The sequence below is a fragment of the Neovison vison genome, chromosome 12 (genome assembly GCF_020171115.1).
Source record: "Neovison vison isolate M4711 chromosome 12, ASM_NN_V1, whole genome shotgun sequence".
Lineage (NCBI taxonomy): Eukaryota > Metazoa > Chordata > Mammalia > Carnivora > Mustelidae > Neogale > Neogale vison.
The window spans coordinates 105,943,412-105,958,321 of NC_058102.1; the positions used below are offsets into that span (position 1 = coordinate 105,943,412).

At 37.0% G+C, this 14,910-nt stretch overlaps 1 protein-coding gene across 1 annotated transcript in view; it reads right to left on the bottom strand.

Annotated features, from left to right (window-relative positions):
* The window catches only part of KDM5A (lysine demethylase 5A), a 99,065-nt gene that overhangs the window by 46,475 nt on the left and 37,680 nt on the right, over positions 1 to 14,910 (bottom strand). Inside the window, exons 12-14 of the mRNA XM_044226992.1 lie at positions 13,081 to 13,243; positions 11,089 to 11,208; positions 6,762 to 6,956 (exon numbers count right to left, since the gene is read on the bottom strand). Of these exons, the coding sequence (XP_044082927.1) occupies positions 6,762 to 6,956; positions 11,089 to 11,208; positions 13,081 to 13,243 (478 nt within the window). The remainder of the gene's footprint in view (positions 1 to 6,761; positions 6,957 to 11,088; positions 11,209 to 13,080; positions 13,244 to 14,910) is intronic.

A 14,910-nucleotide genomic window follows, 5' to 3' on the forward strand; every position in this document is an offset into this window, starting at 1 on the left:
AAAATCAGAAATTAAAAAAGCAGTCATTGCTACAGATCCCATGGATACTGAAAGGATAATGCAAGAATACTATAAACAACTCTATGCCCACAAATTTCATGACCAGATGAAATGGACCAATTCCTGGAAAGATAATGTCAAAATTCTCTTTCTCTCTCTCTCTCTCACATACACACACACACACTTGCAATATCTGAATAGCTCTATACATCTATTGAGGAAATAAAATCAATAGTTAATAACCTTCCAAAACAAAAAACACCGGACCCAAATGGGTTTATTGGTGAATTCTACCAAACATTTACCAAAGAAATTAAGCCAATTCTCTATACTCTTTCAGAGGACAGAAGCAGAGAAAACACTTAACTCATTCTATGAAGCCAACATTATCCAGCTACCAAAACTACTACAGGCTAATATCTCTCATGAACATAGATGCAAAAATCTTCAATAAAACTAGCAAGTTGAATCCAACAGTATATATTAAGAATTACATAACCAAATTAAGTGGGATTCATCCCAAATATGCAGCAATTAGAACTTTTCAAAATTAGAGTCAATGCTCTCAAACCCTGCCACATGATTCTATCAACAGATGCAGAAAAACCACTTGATACCCATTCCTAATAAATTTTTCTACTAAGACCAAGAATAAGACAAAAATGTTCCCTCCCACCACTCCTTTTCAACAGGAAGGCCTAGTTAATACAATAAGACAAGAACAAGAAATAAAAAAGATACAGACTGGGAAGAAAGAAACCAAATCATCTTTGTTCATGGATCATAAGATCATCCATGCAGAAAATCTGAAAGAACTGACAAAAATACTCCTGGAACTAATAAGCAATAATAGCAAGGTTACACAGATACAAGGTTAGGATTCAATTCAATCTCTTTTCTATATACCAGTAATAAACAAGTGGAATTTGATATTAAAAACAAATTACTATTTATATTAGCACCCTCCAAAAATGAAATACTTATATATCTAACAGAATACGTACAAGGAAAAAAAACTACAGAACTCCTATGGACAAAATCAAAGAGCTAAATAAATGGAGAGGTGTTCCATGTTCATGGATAGAGATGTTCCATGTTCGGTGTTGTCAAGTTGTCAGTTCTACCCACTTAATCTATAAATCTAGCACAATCAAAATCAAAATCCCCATGGATATTGCTAAGTATTCTAAAGTTTATATGGAAGAGTAAAAGACTCATAATGGTTGAATACTGCAGAAGAACAAAGTCAGAAGACTAATACTATCTGACTCCAAGACTTAGATAAATTGTACTCTAAACTGTGTGTCAACTATACTCAAATAAAAAAAATCAATAAAATGTTTAAAACATTATAAAGCTACAGTAGTAGGGGCGCCTGGGTGGCTCAGTGGGTTAAGGTCTCTGCCTTAGGCTCAGGTCATGATCCCAGGGTTCTGGGATCGAGCCCCACGTCGGGCTCTCTGCTCGGCAGGGAGCCTGCTTCCTCCTCTCTCTCTCTGCCTGCCTCGCCGCCTGCTTGTGACTTCTGTCAAATGGATAAATAAAATCTTTAAAAAAAAAAAAAAGCTACAGTAGTAATGAAGATTACATGGTATTACAAAGGAAGACACAAATCAATCAATGGACACAACAGAGGATGTAGAAACAGACTCACATAAATACAGTCAACTGATCTTTCACAAAGACGACAACACAATGAAGCAAAGATATTCTTTTCAATAAATCATGCTGGAACAACTAGACATTCACATGAAAAAAATGAAAGGCAATCTGAAGACTATACACTGTATGATTTCAACTATACGATATAAAGACAAAACTACAGAGATAGTAAAAAGATCAGTATTTGCCAATGGAAGGGGGTGGGCAGAGATAAACAAATGAAACATGGAGGAATTTTAGTGAAGCAAAAATACTCTATACTATAATGATGGATACATGTCATTATATATTCATCCAAAAACAAAGAATATACACCAAGAGTGAACCGCAATATGAACTACAGACTTTGGGTGATTATAATGCGTCAATGCAGGTTCATCAATTTTAACAAATGTACCACTCTGGCAGGAGACACTGATAATGCAGAAGGTACTGCATGCGTAGTGATGGAAGACATATGGGAAATCTCTATAATCTACCCTTTTCCTTTTTTTGCTGTGAACTTTCAACTACTCTAAAAAGACAGTCTTGGGTGCCTGGGTGGCTCAGTGGGTTAAGCCGCTGCCTTCGGCTCGGGTCATGATCTCAGGGTCCTGGGATCGAGTCCCGCATCGGGTTCTCTGCTCAGCAGGGAGCCTGCTTCCCTCTCTCTCTGCCTGCCTCTCTGTCTACTTGCGATCTCTCTCTGTGAAATAAATAAATAAAATCTTTAAAAAAAAAAAAAAAAATAAAATAAAATAAATAAAAAGACAGTCTTATTAAAAAAATTAATAACAGGGTGCCTGGGTAGGTCAGTCGTTAATTGTCTGCCTTTGGCTGAAGCCAAGATCCCAGGGTCCTGGGATGGACCCCCGAGTCAGGCTCCCTGCTCAGCAGGAAGCGGGCTTCTCTCTTCCCCCCCAGCCTGCTTGTGTTCCCTCTCTCATTGTCTCTCTCTCTCAAATAAATATATAAAATCTTTAAAAATAATAATAAATAGGGGCACCTGGGTGGCTCAGTGGGTTAAAGCCTGTGCCTTTGGTTCAAGTCATGATCTCAGGATCCTGGGATCGAGGCCCACGTCGGCCTTTCTGCTCGGCAGGGAGCCTGCTTCCCCCCCCCACCTGCCTTTCTGCCTACTTGTGATCTCTCTCAGTCAAATAAATAAATAAAATCTTTTTTTTTTTTTAATTACCTACTCTTTTTTAGCAGAGCAGGTAGTTCTTTTTTTCTTTTTTTTTTTTTTTTAAGATTTTATTTATTTATTTGACAGAGAGAGATCACAAGTAGGCAGAGAGGCAGGCAGGGAGAGAGGAGGAAGCAGGCTCCCTGCGGAGCAGAGTCCAATGCGGGGCTTGATCGCAGGACCCTGAGATCATGACCTGGGCCGAAGGCAGAGGCTTTAACTCACTGAGCCACCCAGGCGCCCCAAATAAGTAAAATCTTTAAAAAATAAATAATAATAAATAAAAATTAAAAAATAATAAAATATAAAAGGCTAATAAAAAATAAGCAAAGAAAGCTTTTAAGAATACAGATATCACATGAGAATATTAACTATATCGTCATAAATTCATTTTTCTCAAAAAAATTTAAAAAACAAAAAGATTCACTTTTATCTTGTTCTTGTTCTTCTTCTTCTTCTTTTTTAAAGTTATTTATTTATTTGAGAGAGAAAGCATGAGCGGGCAGAGAGACAAAAGAAGAGGGAGAAGGAGACTCCCCACTGAGCTTAATCCCAGAACCCTGAGATCATGACCTGAGCCCAAGGCAGACACTTAACTGACTGAACCACCCAGGCAACCCTCTTGTTTCTTATCACAGGGAATTCAAATTAGAAAAAAAAATCTGACCATTTAGCAAAAACTCTAATTTCCAAGGTAACATAAACTCTTAAAAATAATTGGCTTAGGGGCACCTGGGTGGCTCAGTGGGTTAAAGCCTCTGCCTTGGCTCAGGTCATGATCTAGGGTCCTGGGATTGAGGCCCACATCCAGCTCTCTGCTCAGCAGGGAGCCTGCTTCCTCCTCTCTCTCTGCCTGCCTCTCTGCCTACTTGTGATCTCTCTCTGTCAAATAAATAAAATAAAATCTTTTAAAAATAATTAGCTTATAATATTAATATTTACATCATTTGTAGTACGTATAGCTTTATACAGCTATATATAGCTTTGGTTTAAAGATTTTTCCCCCATTTACGCCCATAAAAAGAATGGTGAAATTGATTTTTCTTTTACTTTTCAGATTCAAATTCCTATCTACCACAGTATTTTTCTTCAGCTTAAACCTTTATTTCCTCAAAACTCTTCAAATCTAAGACAGCCCATTATTTGAAATGTTTTTAAAATAGACAAAGTCCTTAATTTTGTGATTATATAAACTTTTCTAACTGAAAATGGTGTTTTCAAGAAAATTCTGATTTTACTGAGAGGAAACAAAACTTCTGTTAAATTCTACCACTTGGGATATGTCAAAAAATAAAGTGTCTTCTCAACCTACCAATTGTTCTTATTATTCTTGGTTACTTGGTTATTAAGTTAGCTAAAACCAATTGTGCCAAAACAGGAGATCTCAAGTTAGTTATCTAATAAGGGGGCTTGAAATCATAAGTGACATATGCAAGAAAATAAACTCTGATCCATACCTCATTCCACATACAAAAATGAACTTGAAACAGACCATACACATAAATGTATGAGCTAAAACTAAAAAATTTCTGGGAAACACAGGAGAAAATCTTCATGATCTTGAATTAAAGATTTCTTAGGTATAGCCAAAAGCCACGAGCCAAAAAAGAAAGAATTGATAAACCAAAGAAACTCCTGCTCTTCAAAAAAATACTATTAAGAGGGGAACCTGGGTGGCTCAGCGGGTTAACCCTCTGCCATCGGCTCAGGTCATGATCTCAGGGTCCTGGGATTGAGCCCCGCATTGGGCTCTCTGCTCAGTGTGGAGCCTGCTCCCCACCCCCCCACCTGCTTCTCTGCTACTTGTGATCTCTCTCTCTGTGTCAAATAAAAAAATATTTCTAAAAAAAATACTATTAAGAAAAGGAAAAGACAAGCCACAGACGGGAAGAAAATATTTTCAAATCACCTATCTGGTAAAGAATCTGTATCTAGACTATATAATGAACCCTCAAAATTCAGTAAGAACCCAAGTTTTAAAAGTTGGCCAAAAGATCTGAACAGAATCTTCCCTCAAAGATATATAGACAGTGGGGCACCTGGGTGGCTCAGTGGGTTAAAGCCTCTGCATTGGCTCAGGTCACAGTCCTAGAGTCCTGGGATCGAGTCCCGCTTCGTGCTCTCTGCTCAGTGGGGAGCCTGCTTCCTCCTCTCTCTCTGCCTGCCTCTCTGCCTACTTGTGATCTGTCTGTCCAATAAATAAGTAAAAATTTTTAAAAAAAGATATATAGACAGCAAATAAGCACCTAGATGGTACCCAACATCATTAGTCATTAAAATTAAAGCCACAATGAACTACCACAACAAACCTATGAGAGTATCTACCTAAATTTGGGAATGCCTGGGTGGTTCAGTTGGTTAAGTGTCTGCCTTAGGCTCAGGTCATGATCCTGGGATCCTGGGAACAAATCCTGCATTGGGATCCGTGCTCTTGGGGAGCCTGCTTCTCTCTCTCCCTCTGCCTCTCCCCCCAGCTTGTGTGCTCTCTCTCTCTCTCTGTTCAGTAAGTGAATAAAATCTTTAAAAAAAAATCTGAAGTTAAAATTCCAAGTGTCAGGGAGATTGCAGGACAAGTGGAACTCTCATATTCCTGGCAGAACTGTAAAAACTATTTTGGAATACAGTTTGGCAGTTTGTAGAAAAAATTAAACATACACATGTCATAAGACCCAGTCATTCCAGTCCTAGTATTTATCCAAGAAAAATGAAAATATATGTCAACACAGAAATCTGTTCAGAAATGTTCACAGCAGCTTAACTGGTAACAGGAAAAAGTCTGAAAACAACTAAAATGTTCATTTGTAAGTGAAGATACACTGTGGTATATCCATACAAAAAATACTACAACTACTACTTGGCAATTAAAAAGAATAAACAATTAATATATAAATACATAAATGAATCTCAAAGTATGTTAAGTCAAAGAAACTAAACAAAAAGTATAAACTGTATGACTCAATTTAAGTAAGACACTTTTTAAAAAGGCACAAGAAAGAAAGCAGATTGGTATTTTCCTGGAAGAGGATGGAGTGGGAGTAGTGAAGAGGGGGAATGGGACAAGAGGGAAGGATCATACAGGGGCCTAAGAAAATTTTTGAAGGTGATATGTTCATTAACTTGATTGTGACAAAGGTTTAGTTTATTTTAGGCATTCAAAATCCCAACACCTGTGGGAATGGTATGGCCACTCCGCTGCCCAGCCACCATCATTGTAAGAAACCCCATCAGAAATTCAACTGGCTTAAAAAAAAAAGAAAGAAAGAAAGAAAGAAATTCAACTGGCTTCCAAACTAGGGGCGGATCCCAGGGGAAAAACAAAACAAAACAGATCAATCCACCAATCCACTCTGACAGTTGGAATCACCAGAAACACAACTTTTATTCATTTCAAAGCTCAGAGTAAAGGATCTGAACTTTCTTATTTAAAGAAATAATACTGTATGTAAAAGGTTTAAAAAAGGAATATATCTAAGAAATTCTACATGACAGGATTCCATTTTTTAAAATCTAGAGGTAACATAAAGATTTCTAAAGCCTTTCATTTTGTAGAACCAAAATAGCAAGAATAAAAATATACCTTCTCCAGGGTGCCTGGGTGGCACAGTTGGTTAAGCGCCCAACTCTTGATTTCGGGTCAGGTCTTGAGCTTTTGAGATCAAGCCCCGTATCAAGCTTCATGCTCAGCAGCAGAGTGTATTTAAGATTCTCTCTCCCTCTCCCCACTCCATTGTACACTTTCTCTCTCTCTCCCTAAAATAAATAAATCTTTAAACACACACACACACACACACACACACACACATTCTCCCAATGTGTGATTTTTGTGCTCATCTTCTAAAGGAATCAAAGATGAAAATGGATTCTTTCTACAAGTCAATTTTTAGTATATTCCATGAGCTGTATCAAATAGAGAAAATGTGGTCCACAAACTCACCATTTGTACAACAGACTCTCTTAATCTTGTCTCTTCTTCAGTCATGAGAGTCAATTCTTTGCACACCATGGCAGCCAGCCCCACGTCTAAGCATTCCGGATCTGCTGCCATCTTGAAAATGAGTTCTTCATGGGAAAAGACACAGTGGCGCCTTAGCCGTCGGTAGTGATTAACACACTGACGTCCAATGGGCAACTGTAAACAAAATTGTCAAATTAAATTACTTGCTTATAACATATCCCAGAACAAAAACCAGTATTTAGTCTACAGCTCCTCTGTTTTATTACCAAAAAAGGTAAAATAACAAATTCCATTTGAACATAAAAGGAAATGTAAATATAAAATCTTTATGGCCCAGCAGGAATTTCAAAGGCCTTCCCACAGAAAATTTCTATAATTTGAGATGCTAAGCTTCTAGCCTAAGCTATTGATTTTCTACTCATTATGTACAACAAGAAGTACAGTTCCTTGATAATTAAATGAAAAAGCAAACTCTTTTAGACCACTTTAACATAAGCTGCCTTTAAAGAATAAAGAAAAAAACATTTAGGTAATAAAGGGTTAAGTAGATAGCTTCAGCATGGAAGTTTCCATAGACCAAAAAGCAGAGATGTTATTAAAAGTTTTTAAAAAAAAAAAAAAAAGAAGAAAGAAAAGGGGAGGAAAAAAGCACTACCTTCAACAATTCACATTAACTTTTATTATAAGAACCAAACCAAAAGACAATTTATATGAAGCATCTAGAAATTCTTTTAAAAGGATCGAGTATGGTCTAAAGAGAATCCAAGTGAAATCGCAAGATTATACACTTTATTCTCCCTAAGTGAATAAACAAATCACTAGATGCTCACTTTTCATAATCATCAGATACACCTTTTAGGATAAATTCTGAAAACTTTTTTTTTTTTTAAGATTTTATTTATTTATTTGACAGACAGATCACAAGTAGGCAGAGAGGCAGGCAGGAAGAGAGAGGAAGAAGCGGGGCTCGATCCCAGGACCCTGGGATCATGACCTGAGCCGAAGGCAGAGGCTTTAACCCACTGAGCCACCCAGGGGCCCCATGAAAACTTCTTTAACCATCAAGCTTTAAGCCAAATTATGATACTGGTTATACTATATAGGCACACCTTGGAGATACTGTGGGTTGGGTTCCAGACCACCATAAATAAGTATCACAATAAAGTGAGTAAAATGAATGATTTGTTTTACCAGTGCACATAAAAGTTATGTCTACATTATAGTGTAGTGTTTAGTGTGCAACAGCATTATGTCTAAAAAAAACAATGTACACAACTTAACTCAAAAATACTTTCTTGCTAAAAAATGCTAATCATCATTGGAACTTTCAGACATAATTTCTAATCACAGATCACCAGAACAAATAATAACAAAAAAGTTTGAAATATTGCCAGAATTCCCAAAATGTGATATAGAGACATGAAGTGAATAAATGCTATTGGAAAAACGGTGCCAACTGACTTGCTCTCAAAACAGTGTTGCCACAAGCTCTCAATTTGTAAAAAATGCAATTATGTGTGGAATGTAATAAAACAAAGTGCAATAAAACCATGTATGCCTGTACATAAAAACAAACACATATATACACACACACTTCCTCCCTCCTATCTTTCCCCAACTTCTACCCTTCTGTCCAGTAGGAAAACCTGGGTAGTTTAAATGGGAGTTTTAGTTTCCATTTGAAAACTATGACATAAAAGAGAAAAAATAAGAAAATGACCTTTAAGAACCTTTAAGAATTCACCTCCATGTTGAAAAAGGCAGAAGACAATCACGGGAATTACATTTTGAGAATATAAGACTATCTCTAAATCAAACATTATTTCCATGCTCTTTTTTTGTTTTTTGTTTTCTTTTTTACGTAGGTTCCACCCCCAGTGTAGAGCTCAATGCAGGGCCTGAACCAAGCCAAAATCAGAGTTGGATGTTTAACAAACTGGGCCACCCAGGCGCACCTACTCTTTTAAAGAAACAATATTTCGGAGTGCCTGGCTGGCTGAGTCTTTAGGTGTCTACCTTTGGCTCAGGTCATGATCCCAGAGTTCTGGGATGGAGCCCTGCATGGGGCCGGGGGGGGGCACAGTCCCTGCTCAGCGGGAAGCTTGCTTCTCCCTCTCCCACTCCCCCTGCTTGTGTTCCCTCTCTCACTGTGTCTGTCAGATAAGTAAGTAAAAATCTTAAAAAAATAAAGAAAGAAATAATCTTTCCAAAGAAAATAATGCTGCTGAACTTAGGCATTATCCTATTAACACACAACTCTTCCATTTCCTAATTCATAAATATTTACTTGTTAAACATTTTTCATATAGATTAACAATGGCAAGAAAATATGAAGATCTTAATTATCATACTCTGTAAAGAAGCCACATAAAATAGAACTGATTATCTGTTGTGGCTTATAAACTTAGTACCATCAATCACCATATTCCAAATCTAAAGCTGTTACAATTTTTCATATCTAGCATATCTCTTCTTTTCAAGAGTTTCAAGGATTTCTACATATACCATTCTCACTTGTTTGAGGTTATTAAGAGAATCTTAGTATCTTCACAGACAAGGTAAAAAACTTAGGCACATTGAAATTAAAAGAGTTGCCAAAGGCCACACATCAATAACGGCAAACACATTAAAGGCAGAAACCATCTCGAATTCATTTCTGAATTATCTTTATTTCCTATACTACATCCAGCCAAGAAGTAAATCATAAACATTTTAATAAATGTTAGCTGAATTTTAAAAAATAGACCTCAAACCCAAGGGAAAGTCCTAAACTCAGTCTTGCTCATACTGCTTCCTAAGCCTAATGTCTCAAATTACTAGATCAAATAAGATTACTCATCACGTCATTCATTAACCAAGGAAACAAAAATCATGAAATCATGAATCACGGAATTTAATAAATTAATGTGCCCACAGAAAACATAAGACCCACTATTACTAAAAATATCTCCCCCTTGGGACACCTGCATGGTTCAGTCGGTTGGCATCTGACTCTTGATTTTGTTCAGGTCGTAATCTCAGGGTCCTGAACTCAACAAGAGATCAAGCCACATGTCAGGCTCCGTGCTCAGCAAGGAGCCTGCTACAATGATCTCTTCTCCCTCAGGGTGCTCTCTCTCTCTCTCTCTCTCTTAAAATATAAAAACAAAAACTCCCAAATATTGAGAGGAGACCAAAAAAAGATCACAAAATGAAAACTAAAGTTCAAGAGTGTATTATAAATTTGCAGTCTTTTCCCAGCCAACATGACATAATCATAACTAGTCACTTTTTGATATCTACCTCATACGAAAAAGCAAAATAGCAATCACTGGCATTATCATTTATTTTATTTTTTAAAAGATTTTATTTATTCCTTTGAGAGCAAGAGAGAGCACAAGCAGGGGGAAGGGTAAAGGGAAAGGGAGAAACAGACTCCCTCCTGAGCAGGGAGCCTGATGCAGGACTCCATCCAGGACTCCAGGATCATGACCTGAGCTGAAGTCAGATGCTTAAATGACTGAGCCACCCAGGCACCCTTAGCATTATCAGTTAAATACAAGTATATCCCACAAGAGATCTCAGTACTATAGCTACTCTTTAAGTTTTTTTTAAAGAAATACAAAAAAACATAAAATGGTAGGAAGAATAAAATCACTTAATTGTCTGTAAGAAGGGAAGTAATAAAGGGGTATTTTAAAATAAAAATCCGAGTTAAGATACTTGAAAATACAGGTAAAATTAATTCTTAAAAAGATCCAGTTGTCAAAAAGAAAAGATCTAGTTGTCATTATAAAATCCTTAAGTTGCTCAGAGAAGGCAAAGACTAGAGGCACGACAGTCTCTCAGAAAAGAAAGATTCAAAAACTAACAAGTGCTCATTTAAAATTCAAAGAGAATGGGGAAAAGAATGAATGGATGAGAAGTAAAGAACTATAAAATCTTCCAAATAAAAACTGCAATGGAAACTCTAACTGAATTTTCTAAATTACAACACCCATTCCAGTCTCTACTAAAATATTCATGAGGGCACCTGGGTAGCTCAGTTGGTTAAGTGACTGCCTTCGGCTCAGGTCATGATCCTCGAGTCCCAGGATCGAGTCCCGCAGTGGGCTCCCTGCTCGACAGGGAGTCTGCTTCTCCCGCTGACCTCTCTCCCCTCATGCTCTCTCTCTCTCTCTCTCAAATAAATAAATAAAATCTTAAAAAAAATAAAAAATAAAATATTCATGAATCCTCCCCTCTCCACCTAAGCAAATATGGCCACTAAGATGCATTTTCCAGGGGTGTTAGTAGACGTACAACAGCTACTTGCTATAGAACAGACCCAGTCAGCAGTACAGAAGTTCACAGCTTCAGCAAAGTTGTAGCCCTGGTTAAATCCAGAATGATAGGCACGAGGAAATGTCACAACAAACTCGCCAGCACACTGATTGGTCCTGTACACCTAAATGCAAAGTGGGAACAGGGATACAAAACAAAACAAAATAAAAACAACAAAAAAGAGGGAGAGATTTTATCAGTCACTTTCAGAGACATTTTCTAAAATTAAAAACAGTAAAGCATTCACCTACCCATATCAGAAAATAATATCAGGGTTTAAGAAGCACCTTCTTTATTACCTTCTTTATTATTATTATTTTTAAAGATTCTATTTATTTATTTGAGAGAGAGACAGTGAGAGAGAGCATGAGCGAGAAGTTCAGAGGGAGAAGCAGACTCCCCATGGAGCTGGGAGCCCAATGTGGGACTCGATCCCAGGACTCCGGGATCATGACCTGAGCTGAAGGCAGTCGTCCAACCAACTGAGCCACCCACGCGTCCCCAAACTCTTACCTTCTTAAAAGAGTCACTGATAACAAGCTACAATAATTCACAACAAGAAGTAGCAGACAGGGTGCCTGGGTGGCTCAGTCATTAAGCATGTGCCTTTGGCTCAGGTCATGATCCCAGGGTCCTGAGACAGAGCTCAAATTGGGCTCCCTGCTCAGCCAGAAGCCTGCTTCTCCCTCTCCCACTCCTCCTGCTTGTGCTTCCTCTCTCCCTGTGTCCTCTCTGTAAAATAAATAACTAAAATCTTTTTAAAAAATAAATAATAAAATAAAATTGTAATTGACTTAAAAAAAAAAGTAGCAAATTCTCAAAAAGAAAATGTTACTCTCACTGGGCTACTAGTTTCTGAAATGTGATAAAATTTTTACAATTAAGAGACTTTTTCTTTTATTCCTTTCATCCTTATGTTGACAATAACATTAAAAAATGGAATTGCCTCCTACTCTTAGATAATTTTTTTGGAAATTAACTAGGTAATTAGTTCACATGTTATATGGCGATAACCTCAAAATCAGTTTTCCTGGATTCCACTTATTTTTATGATAAGATTATGTGTCTTTATTTATTTATCTTAGAGAGAGTGTGTGTGCGCTACCCAGACACCCCAATACTATGTGTCTCTAGAAAAATCCCAGATTCTAGTATAAATTCACTCTGCCTTCAGCTCAGGTCATGATCCCAGGTCCTGAGATCAAGCCTTATATCCGGCTCCCTTCTCAGTGGGGAGTCTGCTTCCCACTCTGCTCCTCCCCGTTGCAGGCATGCATATAGCGTGTAAGCGCTATATGCATATAACTCACTGTCCCTGTCTGAAACAAGTAAGATCTTTGTAAGACAAAATAATACTGGGCGCCTGGGTGGCTCAGTCAGTTACAGCATCCAACTCTTGATTTCGGCTCAGGTCATGGTCTCAGGGTCACGAAATCAAGCCTCACATCAAGTTCCATGTTCAGTGCAGAGTCTGCTTGAGATTCTGTCTCTCCTCTAAATAAATAACTCTCTCTCTAAATAAAATCTTTTTTAAAAAGGTAAAGCAAAAAAGGTATTCATAGTATTTGATTATCACATATTTAAAAAAAAAAGCTGTGAAACCTTTAATGAAATATGATCTCCAAAGGGTAAGTATTAGTTTCAAGTATCACTTAAAATACTTTATACTCTGACAAAACAAAGATAATACAGATAATAAATTGAGAGTATTATTACTACACTAGATAATAAAGAATGTAAGATTTTTGTCAAAACCAGGATATAAAGGTTTACTGAAAACAGAAGCCTATTGAATAGGTAGCTATACATAAAGTAAGATTAATACTTTAAAACACCTCTTTCTTACCAAGAAATGTTCCCTTTAGAATATAAATTGTAATTTGGCTAGAAGATGAAATCTTTTGCTTCCAGTTATAAAACAAATGTGTTTCTGTCTAATGAAAAGGTAAGAGAAACTTAAAATGAAAATACTAAAAGGAGACACAAAAAGACTCACAGGCACACCATGCTCCATCAGTACATTGGGGTTCATGATGGTGACTAACTGATGCAGGAGATCAGGCTGGGACTCAAACAACTCAGGAGCCAGCTCCCTCATCACCTCCTCCAGCTGTTCGGCAGCATGAGATGGCACACCGTACCATGTCTTTGGCTCCCCCCTAGCAAAAAGAAATAATTGTTTAGCTAGGTGAGCATGTTACCAACAAGGCCAGAGTCTCTCATTCAAATCCACTGAACTATAATTAATTTTGTCTTGTCCATGGTCACAGATTATATACCCTGAATCTTGGCAAACCAATTCATGAATCTGTTCATAACAGGAGGTAAGGCAACGTATATAAATACGTAGACACATACTTATCACTACTATTAAAATTAATTCTAAATCAACTTAATGCAATTCAAAGCACATGAACTCTTTAAGGTGGATCAATAAATAGTTTCTTCAAATAGGAAAGGCACTATATGAAAAATAAACATCATTCCAAAGGATACTAACATACTACCTTATTTCCTAAGTCCCCTAGACATTCCCATTATCCCACAACGATCAAATTTGAAGTCAACACTCTGTAGAATACCTTTACATAACTTCACTAAGTAGAATTTTACTAACCAAAAAACTAAAGCAAGGGTAGAAACTGTTGAAACCTTGAAAAGAGTTCTATCTACAAATCTTAATAACCAAAAACTTGGCATCATTAATGCACTAGACTTTAGTGAACTAGAGTTCATCTATGATACGATGCTGTACTTCTAGGAAATAGATTTAGTGAGTCATAGTATTTATAGAACAGCTGAATTTCCTAATTCTAATACAATCCAGTGCTGTCTCCAAGAGAACTTACTGCAATAATGAGAATGTTCTGGGGTACATGGGTGGCTCAGTGGGTTAAGTCTCTGCCTTTGGCTCAGGTCATGGTCTCAGGGTTCTGGGATCAAGCCCAGCACTGGACTCTCTCTCAGCAGGGAGCCTGCTTCCCCCTCTCTCTCTGCCTGCCTCTCTGCCTACTTGTGATCTCTCTCTCTGTATCAAACAAATAAATAAAATCTTAAAATAATAATAATAATAATAATGAGAATATTCTTTATCTGTGCTGGCCAATATTCAGGGCTCTAGTCACCGGTGACCATAAAGTACTTGAAATGCTTCCTGTAACTGGGGAAGTACATTTTTAATTTTACTTAATCTTAACTAATTTAAAAAGCCACATGTAGCTAAGAGTTATCTATTATACAGCACAGTGATAAAGCAGAGAAATAAAAATCACTACAGTTTTCCAATACTGCATAGTGTGATTTGAGCAGTATTTCCCAAATGGAGAAAATCATTTAACTGATGTCATGATAATTTACATGGGCAAGTCAATGAAAGCTGTGGGGGAGCCACAAAAAAATTCAGCCAAAGAATTTAATAAATACACACATAACAGGCATTTTTAGGGAAAATGGCATTGAATTTTAGTATGTGCTGCCGAAGCGAGCACAGAAAATGGCATTGAAAAGAAAAAATCTTTTAATAACTTCCAATACTGAAGGTTTAGTCAGATCTCGATTATACATACTTTTTTTTTAACTATACATACTTTAAAATCCTACTTTGCATATCAAAAGATATACCAAGGTAATTTCCCCATATACCAAATTAAGTATCACACGACCCAAAACTGCAGGCTCTGATGCATGCTGCATCTACATACTTTAAAAGGGAAGGTGTCTGAGATATACATAGCTTTAGGACCTTCTATGCTTCTCTATGTATTACCCTCCTTTGGGTAGGAATAATTTTAAATTCAGTTCTTGCTAATGTATCATCTAATATCAT